Consider the following 21485-nt stretch of genomic DNA (forward strand, 5'->3'; position numbering starts at 1 on the left):
TTCTATTCAAGGGGCCGGGTGGTGGCGCTGGAGGTAGGTGCCTGCCTTGCCTGCGCTAGCCTAGGATGGACCGCGGTTCGATCCCCCGGCGTCCCATATGGTCCCCCAAGAAGCCAGGAGCAACTTCTGAGCGCATAGCCAGGAGTAAACCCTGAGCGTCACAGGGTGTGGCCCAAAAACAAAAACAAAACAAAACAAAACAAAACAAAAAAAAGATTCTATTCAAGCTAGAAGACCTCTGCTGTTCTCCAGCAGTGTAAATGTGTATTATAGCAACATTTTATTTTATTTTGTTTTTGTTTGTTTGGTTGGGTTTTTTCTTTGGTTTTGGTTTTTGGGACACACTGGCAGTGCTCAGGGGTTACTCCTGGCTATCTGCTAAGAAATAGCTCCTGGCAGGCATGGGGAACCATATGAGATGCCAGAATTTGAACCAACCACCTTAGGTCCTGGGTCAGCTGCTTGCAAGGCAAACGCCACTGTGCTATCTCTCCAGCCCCTATAGCAACATTTTATAAAGCCAAGTAAGTCATTAAATTGAGGAGTAGATAGTACAGTGTGCGTCACTCTTTTGTGCTTCAAATAATGTCATATTAAATAATGCATCTTATAGCATTTTTAATGAAACTTATTGAACAAATTGTTCCATAGATTCTCAAGGCTAGGAAACAAAGTAATATCTTATTTATGTTACAAAACTTGAACATTTATATTATTTTGAGCTTATCATCCATGTAGATAGAATAAATATCCTTCAAGTTATCAGAAAAAATTGACAAAAATATATTTACACGAAATAGTAACGTTTAGTATACACATGAAAAGAATACTTAACTAGCAGTTATAATGAATAGAAATTAACATTATGGTACTATTTTACCAAGCAGTGTGATAAAACTTTAAAAAGTGATATTTTCTGTGGATGAAAATATAATTTTTAATAACTTTTCTAGTAAACATAAAAATTCTAGACCAAATAGATAGCACAGGGGGGTAAGGCACTTGCCATGCATGAGATCAACATAGTTTCAATCCCCAGAACTAAATATTGTCTCTTGAGCATTACTAGGAGTTATCCTTGAATGCAGAGCTAAGGGTACGCCCTGAGCACAGCTGGGTGTAGGCCACTTCACAGCCTCTCTCCTCAAAATCTAAATAAATAAAATTAAATAAAGTTACTTTCTGAATCAGAAATTTTAAAATTCGTGGGAGTCAGAGTGATAGTACAGCTGGTAGAGGGATTGCCTTTCATATAACCAATTTGAGTTCCAAGCATCCCTTATGGTTCCCTGACCAGGCCATGAGTCTTTTCTGAGTGTAGATCCACGAATAAGCCCTGAGTACTGCCAGGTGTGGCACAAGAACTAAAAATAAAGAAAAATAATTTAAATCTAAGATTATATTCTCTCCCACCAATATATACATATGTGCACAAAATATTATCTCTCAAATAATTATCATCTTATTGGCACTGTTAGAAATAATAAAAATATGCAACAAGAGGAATTTGACTAAGTTATAATTACCATAATTAGAATCTCTCTAGAAATTACAATAATCATTCATTTCATTTTCATTGTTTTAGACCTTACTGTGTTCCAGGCAGCTGATGTTACATCATTCCCATCACAAAATTTATGTTCTAGGATTTTAAGAGAATACTTAGAGTGTTGTTGACTTTAAAAAGATTGCATAGTATTATATATAATATGATCACAGCATGATAAAATATAATACTCATAAAGGTATTGAAATAGATTGGAGAGATACATTAAATGTTCATAGAAATGAAATTTTAATATTGAGAATTTTGGGGAAATTTCTATTGTTCAAATTTTTTATGATGAGTATTCATTTTTTTTGGTTTTTGGGTCACACTCGGCAGCACTCAGTGTTATTGCTGGCTCTTTGCTCAGAAATCACCCCTGGCAGGCACAGGGGACCATATGGGATGCCGGGATTCAAACCACCGTCCTTCTGCATGAAAGGCAATTGCCTTACCTCCATGCTATCTCTCCAGCCCCAAATATACATTATTTTATAAAGTAGTTGACATTAAGTTTTTTGGTGACCTGGTGAAAGTGACAGGAGTGTTCTTTCTGTGTTAAACTTTTGCATTGCTTTTGACATTCCATTATTTAAAGATTTTACATGCTTTCCCGAAAATTAAGTTATCTTGTAGGAAAATTTTAACTTTGCAAGGACTCAAATTCTAAGAATATATTCCTGACATTAAACAATGTATATATATTATATAAGGATCATGTACACACATGTACATGCAATACATATATTTAGGCTACAAGTGAAAACACATCAGTTTGACAGCACTTTGTTTTATAGATTGGTGGAAAACTGGTTAAGAAGAATGTGTTTTAATGAGAAATTATATTAGAGTGACTGAGTCAATTTTCAGGATTTCAGACTGAAAGTTGCCTGACCTCCAAGGAACTGGAAACCCAAATACATGACCAAGAATGAGAACCTTGAGGCCATGATTGGGCTTCATTTTTATTTCTCCGATCACCAACCCACAGTGGCCTCTGAATTTGACATTATAGATAAAAACACATATGCACAGTGTCTGATATATCTAAGGTTGCATGTTCTCAGAATAATCCCCCTCCCCCAATTTATCCAAATGAGAGCAATTAAAAGAGTACATTATCCAATGTGATGGAAAGAGCGAAGAGAAAATATTGGGTTGAAAGAGCACCAAGGGTCCAAGCTATAGACAATGTACATTTATCTGAATTGATTTGGTGTCAGTTTCATCAGTGAGATGTATTACATTTTACTCTTATCATGGAAAGTCCTTTTCATTTTCCTAATTCTTTGGTTTATATTCATCTAGTATGTAACTGATTATATTATGACATTTGTGGGAAAATTAAATATAAAATATCTGTCCTAAAATTTTGATAAATCTTTTTGCTTTCATACATAACCTGAGACACAAATCACAGAAGATATTATGGCCTTTTGCTAACTTATTGCATATTAATTAACTCTTCAAATGAAACTGACTAGGTGTCCAGTGATCCAAGATTATATTCTTGGAAAAATCATGAAGATAATAAAAGGCATATCTGCTTGATTTCAGAAATTTTATTCACATATATAGTAACAGATTCTGCTATAAAGTAAAATATAATGAAAATTTGTCATTTTGGTCATGGAAAAATCTTCACAGTGTACTATTAAGTAAATAATCTATAAAAGAATCAGCCTAGTTTTGTAAAGTTGTGCTAATATAGATGCATAAATTTAAAATGTGGAATAATCAACAAATGTTAATAGTAGTTACTTTTGTTTTCTTTTTTGTATGGTATGAGTTTCTATGGTGTTTGTATTTCTTTGCTTGACCAGAAAGAAAAATAATAAAACAAAAGAAATTGCAGTTAGCTCGAGTTATCCTTTTATGCTGGGCCTCTTGCATAAAATAGATGATAGATACGCTTTGCCTCTTGGTGCAGTGTGAGTTTTTTGAAGACACACACTTCAGCATTCTCTCCTTCAGTGTCCAGCCTTTCTCAAGATAATGATATATTCAGAAGTTCAAGAGCTCTGGAAATTTCTTAAATGCAGTTTCAGGATCAAGAAATATCATGTTCATTTATTAAGTGAGCAAAGAATATGGCCTTATCAGTATCCCGCAGAGCTAATAGAGGGTTTTAGAACTTATAAGTGGAAAGCCAGGTTGTTTCCAGTCTCTCCACCAAGTTTTTTGTCCTCACTGTTACTAAGTTCAATTAGCTTTGGCCCATTATGCTTCCTTTAGTACCTGAACTTCTCAGCACTGTGACTGGGGTTGGGTCAGAGACTTATAAGAATGTAAGTAACACATGAGATGTTCTCTAGCTAATCCTTAGAGTCCTCAGAGTTAAACTTCAGCAGCTAGGAGGAGACAGGGTGTCAGGCGAGGACCCTGACCCTTTTCTGTGACATTAACAGGCATCACTTGTTGACTTTAAGATTGATGTAGTTAAGGAAGCACTGCTTCAGTTGCTTTGTTTTGTATTTCTTTGGAGACACTATCTGATAAATTTAGGATAATTTTTTTCTACCTTGTCTGCTATTGTTGGTTTGGAATGAACAACCATGAAAAACAATGTGGCAGTGTCTAAAAAACGTAAGGTACGAACCCACAATCCACTTCTGGAATCAACCTCACACCACAAGATCATTAATTTGATAAGCTCACTGCACCCCCATGTTTATTGTAGTGCTGAATATAGTAACCAGGATATGAAAACAACCCAAATGTCTAATAACAGATGAATAATAGTTGTCATATGTGTTATGTTAAATATACATAATGAGCTACTATACAGCCTTAAGAAAAGATAGCATCTTGCCATTTTTTGTAGCTTGGATGAAACTGAAGGGCATCATGTTAAGCAAAACAAGTTAGAAGGAGAAGGACAAATGCCAGATGCTTTTAGTTATTTTTGATATGTAGAGAAACAAAACAAGACAATAGACAGTATTGACAATAACAACATCAAAAGATGAAAAATCCTTGGTCCTGGATCACAGAACCTCAATTACCAAGCAATGGGGGGAGTAGGAAGAGAATTAAGAGTTGGTTTGGAAGTGACACAGGACATTAGTTGAAGATCCTGGGAACTTTACTGGTTCCTGATATTTGGTAAATATATGTCAAAACCACAAATTTAAAAATTATTGAAAGCATAAATTATAATAATTAAGTGAAACAATAAAAATATGCGATATTTAGTGCATGAGGAAAAATTATCTAGCTTCTGTTATTTTCCTATAATGTTTTCAAACAAATTCATTTCAAATTATTTTGTAAAAAGTTTTATACAGTCTTTTTTTTGTAAAAGAAATTTTAATGAGAACTCAATTATAAGTACATTATAAAGATTTATGGACTAAGCTTAATTACTAGATTTTAGATGTGAAAATTTAGTGCCAGAGAGATGACTCAAAGAGTTAGAATACTCCCAGAATAGCATGCACAGGCCCCTATACTAGATCCCTGGTACCAAAGGGCTTCACTAACATCATTAGGTATATACAGACTTGATGGCCCCTAGCTACACTTAGAAGACCCTCCAGAAAATAGATGTGAAAAATTAGAGGAAGTAAATCTGTGTGACTGAGAATGTAGAATATGAAAAAATGGTACAGGGCCCTTGAAGTCCTCTTTCTGATCAATTCTGTTTCTCTATGTGTATTTGAAATTGCTTCTGTCTGACAAGTGCAATTTCATTTAATAGGCAGACGAATCTAAATGCTAATGCATTATGCTAGCTTTTAAAAGTGATAAGAAGCAGACTTTATTAGGTGATTTCACTTTACTGGTGTTTGGGATTACACATTAAAAACATAACATTGTGATCTGAAATACTGTAATGTTCAATATATTCTTTTATATGTTGATTATGGGAAGATCATATCCATTCTTTTGAAGATGACAAAGCAGTATTAAGTCTATTTCAAACCATTATTTGGATTCCATTTTATGTTGGGCTTGCACAGCGCTGGGTTTAGGCATTAGCAATGAATCTTCTGAGATTTTTTTTTAATGCTTTGAATAGGGCAATGAGTATTTTCCTTTCAGATCTATTTGCTCTTAGAAGTTTACAAAATCCTATTTAGGCAATATATCTACATATCCAATAATTATACAGTCAGCTTGCTGTACGTGGTATTCTCTTGGGCTGAGATAGCCTCGGTGCCACTTCAAGAATTCACTCAAATATCTCTTTCTCAGTGAGTCTCATCTCAGCACATCCTGCCCACTTCATTTATCATTAATTATTTGGTTCATCATATCTCCTAGTACTAAGATGTTAAGTGCCATGAGGAATCTTGTCTGTTTGATTCACTGCTGTATCCCTAGCGCTTAAACAATGCCTGACAGTAACAGGTTTTTATTAGAATAAATGACAATAACAAATTGAATTAATAAATTGTACATATGTCACTTTCATTTGGGTGCAATTTGTCTATGAGTAATCCAAAGCTCAGTTTGATGTGTATCAGGGGACGTAGATATTAAGATTGAACATCTGTGAGTTTATGAATATGTGGAGATGTCACATCAGAAGGCACCCGCAGAGCTGCTCTGAAAGGACAGAGTATCTCATCTGAGAGTTTCACTTTTGTGTCTGTGGTGAGTGTATTGGTCACCCAGATATATAAAATCAGATTTTATTTTTTTTTCTTTTTTTTTTTTGCCTTGACTTTCCACTTGTGGTTGCTCTATTCATACTTCAAAGTTATTTGTAGTAGAAAACTTGAAAATGGGGTCTGATTATTTGATGTTTTGGTTTGGGGCCACACCTAGCTATACTCAAGGGTTACTTAGGGATCACACCTAGTAGTGCCAAGAGACCATATAGGATGCTGGGGAGAGTGACCTGCTGGACTATCACTCCAGTAACTGATTTTTTTAATCTAATAAAGAGTAAAATGTTTCAGTTTTCAGTTACCTACTGGGTAAGTCTGCAGAACTAATATCATATTTTATCCCCAAAACACACAGTAGACTGAGCATATCTACTATGCCATTTGTCTTTTGTTCTCTCTCTCTATTTTTCTCTGGTGATTCATAATAATCAGGCACTTATGGACATCTGAGTTTTTTTTTTTTTTTTTTTTTTAGATTGAGCCCATCACTTTTGTGACCCATAGCAGCACCAAAGTTTCTGCCTTGATTGCCATATCCCTTCTGGCTTGCTAATATTCTTAGCCAGTCTGAAATATCCTTTTACATTTTGGGATTGTGGTACAATCCCTGAAATGCATCTTAAAATTACATTCAAATTACCTTGATAGGTAACACATTATTTTAGGGATTTTTCAATTGTCATGAAGTCTCCATTGTTCTTGCTAGTAGAGAAGAAGACAGATTCTTCATAGCACAGGTACCAGGATGGTTCATTTTGATGGAGGTGGTGGCAAAGGAAAGAAAGTATTGGAACCTAAGATATCAATTGTAAATCTCATACAAGGACCTATTGCATTAAAAGAGGCTATGACTAAGTAAACTTGATGTAAAGGAATAAGGGAAAGGAAGATAAGAAGAGTGATAAGATCTTAGATAGGGAAGCATGTGGTAGTTACAAAGAACCTGTAAGTGTTCTTTTTTGCACTGGGTTCTTCTATAGATTATCTACAGAATTATTTTTTCCTTTCTAACTAGAAAGGGTAAAAGAATCAGAATCTTAAAAAATAGTTGAGTTGGGGCCGGTGAGGTGGTGCTAGAGGTAAGGTGTCTGCCTTGGAAGCGCTAGCCAAGGAAGGACCACCAAGGTTCGATCCCCCCCCCCCCCAGTCCCATATGGTCCGCCCAAGCCAGGGGCAATTTCTGAGCGCTTAGCCAGGAGTAACCCCTGAGCATCAAACGGGTGTGGCCCCAAAAACAAACAAAAAAAAATAGTTGAGTTGTGAGAACTATTCATCTTTTGTGTTCACAATCTTAGCACTTTTCCTTTTGTAAGTAATAATTGCTTTGGGTTTGAAAATGAATTAACACCCAAATGATCTAATTTCTTCCTTGTTTTTCTTCATAAAAGTTGAATGGTGCTTAGAAATTACCTATACAAGAAAGCAGATAGGTTAACTGAGTAATTTTGATGCTGTAAATGTCTCAGGCTTTTCTGTATTTAGAAATATATTGAACATTCTTTCTTCATCAGTCCTTTTCTCACTCTCTGTTACTGAAGTGATTATAGAGTGTTTGGAGAACAGGGTAGATGGTGCTCATTATACTGGGTCATGAGTTTTGGGAACAGTCCAGACGTCATGAGACTCTGTTGACCTATAGAAAACTTATCAATCTTCTTACTGTCTGCTTACAGGATCTGAGACGATAAATGAGGTAATGTCTACTTAGACTGTGGAACTTCTCGGAAGAGCTGCTTTCTAGAGTAATGTGATTTCCTAGTGCATCTTGTTTTTCTTATAATATAATATTATTTCATCCATTTCTAAATTTCTTTAGGTAGCTCTAGAATATCTGATTGGTGTTGTAGAGGGTAATAGTTTAGATGTGAGAATAAGAATTGGCCATGTTCTAGAACCCTCAGAAGGTACTGAGCCTAGAGAATAAGCTCTAAATTTACGAAGTCAAAGGATGGAGGCAATTAATAGTCTTGAAGCAAGCTGGGTGAATACTACCTAGAGGTGAGGGGAAATTGGAATAATCAAGCAGCAGCCTAAGTGCAACTGAGGACACATTCTGATTGTTCACTTAGCAAAGGTCAATTCCAGAAAAAGTTTAATTTGGGAACCCAAATTAAAGTGGAACCTAGATTCGACAGCAATGGAAAAAGAATTGTAATGTTTTAAACAGTTTCTAAGTTCATATAATATTTATATTTAATTAAATTGTTCATGATTTACTGTAGTCTTTCAACACTATATATATACATATATATGTATGTCTTTTTTAGTGGGTGTAAGCACAACTTATATGTATTGTGTCCTCCACAAAAACTCTAGTGCCATAGTCATGTTCAGAGTGACTTTCCTTTTCCTTTCCATCCCTAATCTCTACATAGTTTTATAATCATTGTAATTTTTGTAGGTCCTGGAAGTTACTTTTTGTGATGTATTTTTTTAATTGTCCCTAGTTGTACCTCAGGCTACTAAGCTCCCCTTCCATGGACTGTGATGTGATGTGTTTTTAAACTTTATTTATTTACTTATAGCCTTCATATGTGGTAAATCATCTGATGTTCATTTTTAGTAACGTTTCATCCATGTTGTCACAAAAGACAAAAATTCTTTTTTAATAGCTGTATGCCTTTACATTGCTTCTATATACTCTGCTTTTGTTTTTGTTTGTTTGTTTACAGAGCTATTTATAATTGAATTTCAGGCATACAGTATTCCAATACCAGTGTCAAATTTCTTAACAAATTTCACTCAGGTTCTTCACCATGTACTAGCCTGTCCCTTTGGTATTGTTGTTAACATTCATCTTGAGACTAGATTTCAGGGAGAAATACATTTGTCAATTAAATTCAAGAAACTAAAGTGAGGGGCCGGGGAGATAGCATGGAACTAGGGTATTTGCCTTTCATGCAGAAGGATGGTGGTTCTAATTCTGGTATCTCATATGCTTTCCAAAGCCTGCCAGGAGCCATTTCTGAGCTTAGAGCCAGGAGTAAATAAAACCCTGAGCGCTGCTGGGTGTGACCCAAAAAAACAAACGAAAAAGAAACTAAAGTGAAATAAAGGTTTTATTCTTTCCATATGAATGCAAAAAAATGAAGATGTTCAGAAGTCTGGAAATTATTCAATAGTTAGGCCATAGCTCAGAATCACACATTAGGTTTCCTTCCTTCCTTCCTCCCTGCCTCCCTTCTTCCCTCCCTTCCTCCCTTCCTCCCTCCCTTCCTTCCTCCCTCTCTCCTTCCCTCCCTTCCTTCTTTTTCTCTTTCCCTACAAAGATTTACTGTCAGAGCCAAACAGACATAATGATAGCAGCTAAGGAAAAAACTTGCAAGCTCCAAAATATATCCAGAAAATCTCTGGAAAACAACAGGTTGATGCTATTGGTGGCATTGGCCCTCATTCATTGTATGTCTGAAACCAACTATGAAGGACTTTGTAAATCACAATGGTTTCAATAAAATAAATTTTAAATAAAATATTGAAAAAAATAAAAAGAAGTCAAGGAAATGGTGGCTAGAAATGTGTACCAGTGAAGCAATGGGTATTGGACATTGTATGACTGAAACCTAGTCATGAACAACTTTTGTAACTCTATATTCACAGTCATTCAGTTAAAGAATAAATTTAATTTTAAAAAAGTGTATTTGTATTAGCCTCTTAGTAAGAGCCTAGAAGCATAACAGGCTGGGTTTTATTCACATTTGTGTTCATCTCAGGGTCTTTCAAATAGAAGATATTTAAATTATTGAAGATTGGAAAAAGAAAAGCTAACAGCTTCTTCTTGAGGTAGGATTGTGGTTGGAAAGACCAAGCTAGAGATGACCTAGAGACAGTGATGGAGGATTTAGGATACTTTTTGGTGGGAATGGTGGTGAGACACAGAAATTTGGTGTGTCTATGCCACCAACTTTAATGCTGTTGTAGATAACTAAACTGTAATAAAAAAGACAAACAAAACCAAAGCACTAAATGGATTCAATGTGATATCCTTAAAATATTTTTATTACATTGGCAGGAACTTAAAAACAACTCCTATATCTTAGCCATCTTAACCCATCTTAATTAAGTTTTGTGAGTTGTATTAAATAATGATATAGTTTCTTTTTTTTTTTTTTTTTTTTTTTTTTTTTTTTTTTTTTTACAAAAAAACCTTATTCCTCTTTTATATGTAGTTGTTCAAGTTTTTCAGTACCTTTTCGCAAAGAGATTTTCCTTTATCCACTGGATGGTCCTTGTCCCCTTGGTCATGCGTTAATTAGTCATATTTGTGGGACCTTATTTCTGAGCTTTTTTTTTGGGGGGGGGTCACACCCAGCAGTGCTCAGGAGTTACTCCTGGCTCTATGCTCAGAAATTGCTCCTGGCAGGCTCGGGGGACCATATGGGATGCTGGGATTCAAACAACCAATCTTCTTCATGCAAGGCAAATGCCTTACCTCCATGCTATCTCTCTGACCCCAATATTTCTGAGCTTTTAATTCTTTTCTATTTGTCTATGTGTCTTTTTTGTTTAAATTTGCACTATTTTATTATCCTTATATGTTATAGTTTGAAGTCAAGGAGTGAGATACCATTAGTTTTCTTCCTTTTCTTAATATTGCTTTGGCTATTTAGGGTCTTTTGGGGATCTCTATAAATGTTAGTATATTTTGTTATATGCTTTGAAAAATTACATTAGGGGTTTATATATGTTTTAAATCATGTTATTTTATTAAATTAAAAAACAATGTACATTATATATCAGTATATGCTAAAATATGCATTCATTTTATTGAGAAATTATGCAGTATTTATTTGTCATTCTTCCTGTGTTGTTAAACTCTTGAATGTTGTGCCCTTCAAGATCTACTTTATGTTCCTCAGACCACAAACTAGATGCTGAAAAGTTTGTTTTCTGGTACCAGCAGTTCAATACAATTATTAATAATTTAGTAGATTTAAGTAAAATGTATATTTTGTTCTGTAGCTAGATGAATATTTTATTTAGATAGTTATATTTTAATTAATATTTTAAAGTAATGGAGTTTTGAGCACTATAACAATGAGTTGTCTTTCTGGTAAGTTCTAAAAAGGATAAAAAGATCCTCTTTTTCTTATGGTGAGAGAAATATACACATGTATTATCTCAGACATATTATAAACATACCAAATTAGGCAACAATGTTCTCTATTAAATGGTTTTGTTATGAAATTTTCTAGAAACAATTGCATCTTGGGCATTTCAACCCAACATTTCAAAGGTAGATAAACCTTCAATGAATTTTTTTTAATTCTGTTAATTACATCTGTAAGTATTCCTATCAAATACAGCAACTAATTAGCATAATATATTTTCAAAGACCATTTTTTTTTCTTTCGCGGGGGGTTCACACTCAGCAGCGCTCAGGGGTTACTCCTGGCTCTGTGCTCAGAAATCTCCCCTGGCAGGCACAGGGGACCATGTGGGATGCCAGGATTCGAACCACCGTCCTTCTGGATGTAAAGCAAATGCTCTACCTCCATCCTATCTCTCCAGCCCCAACCTTCAATGAATTTTAAATAGCTATTGATTTAATCAGAAAAACAAAAACAGGGCCCGGAGAGATAGCACTGTCGTGTTTGCCTTGCAAGCCACCCATGCAGGACCAAAGGTGGTTGGTTCGAATCCCGGTGTCCCATATGGTCCCCCGTGCCTGCCAGGAGCTATTTCTGAGCAGACAGCCAGGAGTAACCCCTGAGCAATGCTGGGTGTGACCCAAAAACAAACAAACAAAAAAAAAACAAAAAAAAAAAAAGAAAAAGAAAATAAAACAAAAACCTCCCTTTGCTCTGTCTTTCAGAAAGGTGACTTTATGCAATTTAAAAATAGCAACTTGTTTGTAATTCTGGAAATAAAATGCCAATTGTATCCCTTTCTCTGGAGTTGGGAGATGGGGTGTTGAAACAGAAATATAAAGTATTTAAAGTTTAGTTTGCTAAATCATAGTATATAATGCAGATTATATCCTGTTTCCTAAAATGTTATACAAAAATTGAAATCTCTTCCAAAGTATATATTGCATGGGAGATACATATATATACATATATATATAAAACAAAAATTTTATTTCTCTCAAATTAAGAACATTTTGTGATATAGAACATTATGGAGTACTATGAAAACTATTCTTTAGAAGAAAATAATATTTTACTAAAATTTTTTGACTGAGTTCAAGTAAGTATGCTTTTACTGCCAATTTGTTTGAATTTGAATGAGCATTTCTGAATATTAAAAATGTGCAATTTATGTCTTCATGTCCTTCACAATAAATTTAAGAATACCCATAATTGTGCTTGAATTTAGCTAAGTCATATGTTAAAAATGAAAAAAATTCCTCTTCATATTTATTTAATAATAAATTATAATTTTTATTTGAATTTGTTTCAGAATCGAAGCAAATGCTTGGAGAAGGTTCATGTGGTTATTGGACATAATTCGTGTGACTTGGATTCTCTCATTTCTGTGTTCACATATGCCTACTTTCTAGACAAGGTGATCATGCTTTTTACATTTGAATTTTGATATAACTTATTTACTTATTATTTGGGGGCCATACTCGGAAGTGCATGGGGTTTACATCTGTCTCTGCTCTCAGCGTTCTTTCCTGGGTAATAGGGAATGAACCCTGCTTAGTCATAAGCAATGCAAATGCCCTACATGGCTGTACTATTTCTCTGACTCCACTAGTTGGTTACTTTAATGGAAATTCAGAGAATCTACAAGATCAATGGGTCAGAATTCCTTGTTTTTCTTTTTCATCCTTTGTATCAGTCTTGCTCTGAGAGTTTAAAAGCAAGCAGAATGACTTACATAAACATTACATGAAGTATTAGCCTATTGGATGAAATTTTTAGTAATGGAGATAATTTATAACATATGTAGTGGTCTTGTTTTTGTGCTCTGCCTTTATATGGTACAGGGATTCTCAGTTAATCTCTTTTGAGTTAGAATCCTATTTTGTCAAGCCTATCATATACATAGAGAGGTGGAAAAATACATATACATTTTTTTAAAAATATCATTACATAAAATGTATTAGCCCTTGACAATGCATTACTTTAAAGCCTAAAAGGTATATAATGAGTAGTTCAAAATTATTCCCAACTTTATATACTTCATACACAAATTTAATTTTCTTAGTTTTTGGGGGGGCACACCCGTTTGATGCTCAGGGTTTACTCCTGGCGCAGCGCTCAGAAATCGCCCCTGGCTTGGAGGGACCATATGGGACTCCGGGGGATCTAACCGCGGTGGTCCTTTCTTGGCCAGAGCTTGCAAGGCAGACACCTTACCTCTAGCGCCACCTCACCAGCCCCTAAATTTAATTTTCATGTATATTTTATTCCAATCTTGTTTGAATTCTTACTGGTCTAGAGGAATTTAAATTCATATTAAACCCAGCCTTTTGGAGCCGGAGAGATAGCATGGAGGTAAGGCATTTGCCTTTCATGAGGAAGGAAAGTGGTTTGAATCCTGGCATCCCACAAAAATGTTCTCATTTCTACATCAGAGTTATGTCAAACTTCATGTAAAACTTAAGAAAACAATTTGTTGAACTTTACAAGGAAGATTGATTAGTATAGGAGATACATGTAGGTGAATCAAAATAAACATTCTTATTACTAATATTTTTAACTGGATTTTTTGACTCCTAAAAGAATATTACTTTTCTTGAGATCATAAGGTTGACTGAACTGGACATTGTTTTAAAATATAATAATGTGACATTTTAGGTATGTTATGTTATATTTAGACAACTACCACCACCTCCACCACTGACATTTTATTTAAAAATGAGATGTTTTCATTTGTTGAATATTATCTTGACATGGGAAAAAGCGCTGTGATAGATAAAACAGATGTCTGACTTCTCTTTTACTAAGAATCAATACTATACTTGTAGACAAATGTAGATTTACAGAAGGGTTCAATACTGTGAATTTGTTGTGTTTTTGTGCCTACCCCTTAGTTTATCAGTCCCGTACCCTAATCAGAAGCCTGCAATTCAGTTTTGCTTTTCCTTGAAAATTTGCTACTCCCTCGCAAAATATGAACACACAAGATAGGTACAGAGCTTTGTACTTTATATAAATAAAGATATAACCCCATAAAGATATAAAGATATCTGACCCCATAAAGATACTGTTCACCCTGGAAGGTAAGAACCATTTTACTTTTGGGGTAAAAATGAAACTTAGAAAGAAAATAACTTTGTATGCAGCAGAGGCTGGAGCTATTACCTATTTCTTCTGGTTTAAGTTTAGAAACAGTCCTACCAGGATAGACTCAGGCCATATACTCTTGACTTATTTGCTAATGCTTCTTCTATCCTTATGTTTTCTTATAACAAGTTAATCAGTTCATTTCATAGAAGTCTACTGTCAGCAGTTAATCATCAAATGAGAAGGAAAAATAAATTGGTAATGATTATCAAACAATGGTGATTCATTAATAGAAGAGACATTTTGTTAGAGTGATTTTATGCATTATGTACTTAACAGAGGCTGAGTCTTTTATTTTTCTCAACAAATTTGTATTAACTGTCTTCTGTGTGCCAGAAAATTTTAGGCATTGACAAGCTAAAAGAACAGAGCTGACATAAAACCTTACTTTTTCAATGGTAGAAGAAAAGATGGTTGGTAAAGATGTTAAACATGGAATAAACACTCTCCATTGTGACAGAGCTGATGATGAAGTGAAGATAAAGGTCATTTACTTTATGCAAAATTCAACTTCACTTCAAATTCAATTTAAAAAACCACAATTAAAAACCTAACAGTCTCAGTGATATTTATTGCAGAAAAAATTATACAAAATCTATACAAAATTTAAAAACACCTTTATTTTTAAATTTTCTGTAGAAAAAGAATTTATTGTATAATCTATTGTCTGAAATTCCTTTTCATTTTTTTTTTAGGGCCACACCTGTTTGATGCTCAGGGGTTACTCATGGCTAAGCGCTCAGAAATTGCCCCTGGTTTGGGGGGACCATATGGGATGCTGGGAGATCAAACCGTGGTCGCGATCTTTCCTTGGCTAGCCCTTGCAAGGCAGACACCTTACCTCTAGCGCCACCTCACTGGCCCCCCCCTTTTTCATATTTTGATCCTGTTATTACCATGATTTTTATAATAAGAGGTTTGTTAAAATGGAATTTTTTTACAACATAATATATCATCAGGTATCAGTCTGACAGTGGCCTAAACCTGGCTTGCAGATGAGTTTTTATTAATTCACAGTACTTTGAATTACAAATGTTGATTGAGGGCTGGAGATATAGTATAGTAGACACTTGTCTTGCAATAGGCCAATATGTGTTTAAAACCTTAGCATTCCATATTGTTCATTCCTCGAGCACCAGCAGAAGTAATTCCTGATTACATAGTGTAACCCCTGAGTATTACTGGTTATGGCCACAAAACAAAACAATGTTGATAGTAATTGAAATCACTGATAGAGCCCCCCAAATCTAGATTTCTAGCTTTTCTTGTGATTGATAGATTTAATATTTTTTTGGTTAGAATTTTTTTGCATGTAAGTAATAGAATGGAAATGAGTGACAGGCATAGCATATAGCATGATCATATGTATCTTTCTTCATTTTCTTGCTTGTCCTCTGACCTACTTTTGACACACTGATACACTGCAAACTCCATAGTGTATGTGCATTTATATCCCCTGAACAAGAGGATATATGGATGTGTCTATATGTAAATTTTTAAATAGTGGAATGTTTGAAATGTGGCAAAGTATTTAGGCAGTAGAAGTTTCATATAAAGTAACATGAGATTCAATCATATTAAGTGCCCCTAACTTATTGTAAATTCTCTGCTGATCAGGTTCAGGAGAGGTTGACTATAAAGGTCAAATGGCTTAACAAGACCAATGGACTTTGTTGCCCTTGACTGGTTTGAATAAATGTAGTTGTATTCTTTTCCCTGCTGCTGTCAGTGATTTAGTCAACTTTCTCTTGGTAGGTCAGTCCACCTGGGGTTCTCTGCTTACCAGTGCTGAACATTCCACGGACTGAATTCAACTACTTCACTGAGACAAGGTTTATTTTAGAAGAGCTAAATATTTCTGAATCATTACACATATTTCGAGATGAAATAAACCTGCACCAGCTAAATGATGAAGGGAAGTTATATATAACACTTGTTGGAAACAATGTGCTGGCAAGGTAAGGCAATGGAAGGAGCAAATTGATCTCTTACCAAAGACTTCTGGGAAAAATATCACCTTGATCAGAATTTTTGTTTTAGGGAGATATGTTAGAGGCAAAGCTAATATTTCTTCTCTTACTAAAATTGTGGCATGAATCATCTATTTTTATTTTGCACTTTAAATATCCTTAAATGCAGTTTCTAAAAATTGACCCCAAACCTGTGATTTTGAGCCATTTAAAACACGACAATGTTACCACTCTGTGTATTAATGCTACAAATGTTTAATGAATATCAGAACTGAGCAAAATAGAAAGCTCCTCAAGAAAATATTTCAGCAGTGAAATGGAGACTACGAAAGCCATTGATCGTACCTCACCCGTTCATGTATTTTATGTTGTAAGAGCAGGATATACCTTTATTTATTTATTTATTTATTTATTTATTTATTTATTTATTTATTTATTTATTTATTTATTTTTGGTTTGGGGTCATATCCAGCAGTGATCAGGGCTATCTTCTGGCTCTGTGCTCAGGGATTGCTCCTCAGGGACCAGATACAGTGCCAGACTTGGGTCAACCATGTATTAGGCAGAAATCACTCTTTAAAAATCCAGAATAAACTTTTAAAAATTAACCTGATCTTTAAAAACTATGTGAACTGGAAGTTGTAGAGCAAAAACCTGAAATCTATTGTTGAAAATAACTTGCCCAAAATAACCAAGTGAAGTTAGCAGAAGAGTTTGGATTAGAATTGAGGTCATCTGCTTTCTTCAGTAACCACCTAAGAGTTGCTAATTAGTGCAAAGGTACACAAAGAGAAATAGAAATATTCTCTGACTTCTTGGATCTTATAATTCAATTAATTCTAAGTGCTGATAACTTCTCTAATGTTACTGTTTGAAGAAGTACGTGGGGACATTGAGATAATACACTTGCCTTGCATGCAGCTGACCTAAGTTATCCCAGTACCCCAGAATGTCCCCCAAGTCCTTCCAGGAGTAATTCCTGAGCACAGAGTCAGAAGTAAGTCTTGAGCACTATAATATGAGGTTCAAAAACAAACAAGAAAAGAATTATTTATTGCATATCTCAGTAGTGTTAGATGTTTTTTGCACACACTTTGCCAATTTAACAGTAATCATTGATCATGAAGTAAAAGTCTGTATAAAGAGCTAATATTTAATCTATTTTAGGAAGTGTGTATAAACATGTATGTCATTTATTTAGATACAAAGAAAGTTATAATAATTTATCTCTGTGGAGCTATTTTACTCCACATTGTTTGAAATATAGAAAATTCTTGATTAAGGGGCTGGAGCGGTGGCATGGAGCAGTAAGGTGTCTGCCTTGCTGGCGCTAGCCTAGGACGGACTATGGTTTGGTCCCCTGACATTCCATATGGTCCCCAACCCAGAAGCGCTTTCTGAGTGCATAGCCAAGAGTAACCCCTGAGTGTCACTGAATGTGGCCCCCCCCCCAAAAAAAAAACAAAAAAAAGAAAGGAAAAAAATCTTGATTAATATCAATGATTGACACTGATAGTGAATTATTGATAGGGTATTTGGCTTAACTTATTAATATTCAGGATGATTACATGCCTGAATAAAATTATCTATTGATTTTTTTAAATCCAATGAATAAAGATGATAAAAACATAAAACATAGACATAAAGCAAAAACAGAAAATTATAAAACATCGGTAGCGGTCTTAATTTGTTACCAATTAAAATTTTGTGCTGATTTTAAGACAGAATCTGTGAATTATGGTTTTGAGATTACTTAAGAAGCAAAATGCTTTCTTAAATTTGGAAGTTAGAGAGATAGTATAGTGGGTAAGGCACTTGCCTTGCCTGTGGCTGACCCTGGTTTAAACGCCTAGCACTGGATATAGTCCCCTGAACATTGCCAGGAGTGATCTTTGAGCAAAGAGCCAGGAGTTAGACCTGAGGACTGCCAGGAATGCCCCTCACAAAACACAACCTCCCACAAAAACAAAACAGCATTATACCTTCTTTGCCATTTTTTTGGGGAAAGGATATAGTTTTGTTTATATCTTTCTTCCTGACTTTGATAAAGTCATCTCTATCTCCGATATAAAATAGGTAGTAGAGGTAAATATGTCATTGAATATTTTCCACAGCACAGTGATTAAATGTTTAAGTTTTAGAGTCAGAATTTTAGAGATTAAATATAATATAATCTGCTTACTGAGTGCATGTTATTGGACACATTTATTAACCATTTGTCACCTCTGTTTCCTCATTTGTGAAATAAGAGTTTTAATTGAACCTGTTTTGTAATATAAAACATGATCAAAATACCAAAATCATTTACAAAAATTTTTCCTGTGTGGAAGCTCAATAAATGTTAGCAATTTATATCATTGTTTTTAACAGAAAGCAAGAGATAACAGTGATAAGGTGTGAAGCTATTTCTAGTGATTAGCTGAAATGTGAAAACACAAAGAATTAGGTTCTATTCTTCTGAGTCAAGTAATCTTCCTCAAGTTTTTGACTGAGGAAGAGTAACAGATGAAAGCATTCCCCAAAGACAGAAAACACTATTTCTTTGTCTCTTCCTCTCTTCTATTTGCTTTATAGTGATGACAAGATTTTAGAATCAGCAGTTGTCAAGGTCATTAATTCGGTTGAGCAAAGTGATGGTGAGCCTGAGTTCCCAGAATCTTCCTCCTCCCTTGTGGTGAAAGAAATTCTCCAGGAGGCTCCTGAGCTCATCACCGAGCAGCTGGCTCATCTCCTCAGAGGTGAGAGATGACTCTTCCTATTAGATATGGGAGGGCTTAATGGAGTGTCTCTGGACTTGCTCATGCAGAAAGAGTTCGATCCATTCTTGGTTTAACAATCCCTGTAAAGACCACAGGAAGCTTCATCAGAGAGGCAGGGAGTAAAGAGTTTGTTAAAGAGTAGCATTATATTGAATATTAAAAATGTGCATTTAAAAATAGACATGAAGAATCTTTGCTGTTCCACGAGAAAAGAATATTAAATTGAATTGTTACACCTCTGTTGAGGATCTGGAAAAACTCTTCTGGCTAACAGCGTCCAGAAGTCAGCTTGTCCCACACTATGTGAAGACTGAAAGATTCCACTTTCCCATATGAAAGTGGGCCCTTACACCAAGAAGGGTTTGGTTTCTGTAATACTTTTTAGATGGTGAAATCCAGACCTTTAATTTTCTTTATATGATTTTGTTATGCCAAACTGTCCCTTCCTTCACCACTTTTCTTCCCACTTTCATGTATCATACATCATCTTCTCACACTCAACTTTAAATACTATGGTCCTGAACAAATGCATCACCATGGACTGTGTACCTCTCTTTATTTTGTCAGTGAAATCCATTGCTTGCAAAAAGTAGCTTTCAAGCTGAAAATTGTTGGTGGATTTTTTGTTGTTGTTGTTTGAGTCACACCCGGCAGTGCTCAGGGGTCACTCCTGGCTCTGTGCTCAGAAATCGCTCCTTGCAGGCTCGGGGGACCATATGGGATGCTGGGATTCGAACCACCGACCTTCTGCATGCAAGGCAAATGCCCTACCTCCATGCTATCTCTCTGGTCCCATTGTTGGTGGATTTAAGTGCCACCAATAACTACAGAAACTTCATCTGATCATAGTGAGTAACTATGGTCTCACTTAAGAGAGTTTAGGGTTCTATTTAGATAGCTTCTCTTTGACTTTCAATGATCTGTCTTCAGCATGATAGCCATATCTCCTGGAAACAAAGGCGATGGGTTGAAATGCCTCTACCTATGAAGAGGGGCGAAAATAGGTACTGTCAGAAGAAAGTGGTTTATATACCTGAGGATTGGAGGGATGGTTGGGGTGGGGGGGTAGTGAAAATACAAGTTTGGAAGACTTTGGGGAAAGGTGCATGTACGTTTGTTGTATATGTATGTGGAGGGGAAAAGGAACATTACTACTGAACAGGTTGGCCAAGAGGGAGCTAAAGGATGCTGATGCAAAGAATTTAACCTAAAATGTAATAAAATGTCAGATCTAATAAATACTCTTGGGAAGAAATAGACCAATTTTAAAAGCTCCTGAATCTTCAGGAAATTTATAAAAGAGAGAGGGAGGAAGAGATATAAAGAAATCAAGTTGAATTTTGCTATAGTTTACTAATTTCAAAGCTAAATTTTATAGTTTTTTAGTACTGTATTGACACCAAACTTTTTTTTAATTTTGTTTTATTGAAATCCCTGTAAAAAAAAAGAAATCACTGTGATTTACAAAGTCCTTCATAGTTGGATTTCAGACATACAATGAATCAGGGTCATTCACACCATCAGTGTTAGCCCCCCATCACCAATGTTCCCATAGTACATCCTATACTGTCACCCTTTGCCCTCCGGCCTGCCAGTATAAAAGGCCCATTTTAAGTTTAGATCCTTATAGTTTGGGTTTCTTGATTCTATTGTTGTTGACTTTGGCTTGGATATTTAGTTCTGTCCTTTTTTAAAATCTCAACCAAATGCACCTGCGACCATTTGAACCCTAGCCCCTATCTTTTCTCTTTTTTTTTTCTTCTTAATTTTTTTTTAGGCCACACCCAGTGATGCTCAGGGTTTACTCCTAGCTATGTGCTCAGAAATCGCTCCTGGGCTGGGGGACCCTATAGGACGCTGGGATCGAACTGTGGTCCATCCTAGGTCAGCTGCATGCAAGCCAAATGCCGTACCGCTGTGCCACTGTTCTGGCCCCTTCTTAATTTTATAGAAAAATGTAGAAATATGAGCCAGAGATATAGCACAGCGGTAGGGTATTTGCCATGCACATAGCCAACCCAGGACGGACAGTGGTTCGAGTCCTGGCATCCCACATGGTCCCGCGAGCCTGCCAGGAGCGACTTCTGAGCTCAGGGCCAGGAGTAACCTCTGAGCGCTGATGGGTGTGACCAAAAACAAACAAACAAACAAACAAAAAATGCAGAGCGGGGCTGGAGAGATAGCATAACGGTAGGGCGTTTGCCTTGCATGTGGACAACCAAGGACGGACTGTGGTTCGAATCCCGGCATCCCATATGGTCCCCCATGCCTGCCAGGAGCAATTTGTGAGCACGGAGGCAGGAGTAACCCCTCAGCGCCGCAAGGTGTGACCCAAAAAACAAACAAACAAACAAACAAAA

General features: G+C 35.6%; 1 protein-coding gene across 1 annotated transcript in view; it reads left to right on the plus strand.

The window, feature by feature from the left end:
* PRUNE2 (prune homolog 2 with BCH domain) overlaps positions 1 to 21485 on the plus strand; it is a 313372-nt gene that overhangs the window by 45537 nt on the left and 246350 nt on the right. Inside the window, exons 2-4 of the mRNA XM_049769754.1 lie at positions 12562 to 12666; positions 16152 to 16354; positions 18941 to 19104. Of these exons, the coding sequence (XP_049625711.1) occupies positions 12562 to 12666; positions 16152 to 16354; positions 18941 to 19104 (472 nt within the window). The remainder of the gene's footprint in view (positions 1 to 12561; positions 12667 to 16151; positions 16355 to 18940; positions 19105 to 21485) is intronic.

This window comes from Suncus etruscus, chromosome 3, assembly GCF_024139225.1.
Source record: "Suncus etruscus isolate mSunEtr1 chromosome 3, mSunEtr1.pri.cur, whole genome shotgun sequence".
NCBI lineage: Eukaryota > Metazoa > Chordata > Mammalia > Eulipotyphla > Soricidae > Suncus > Suncus etruscus.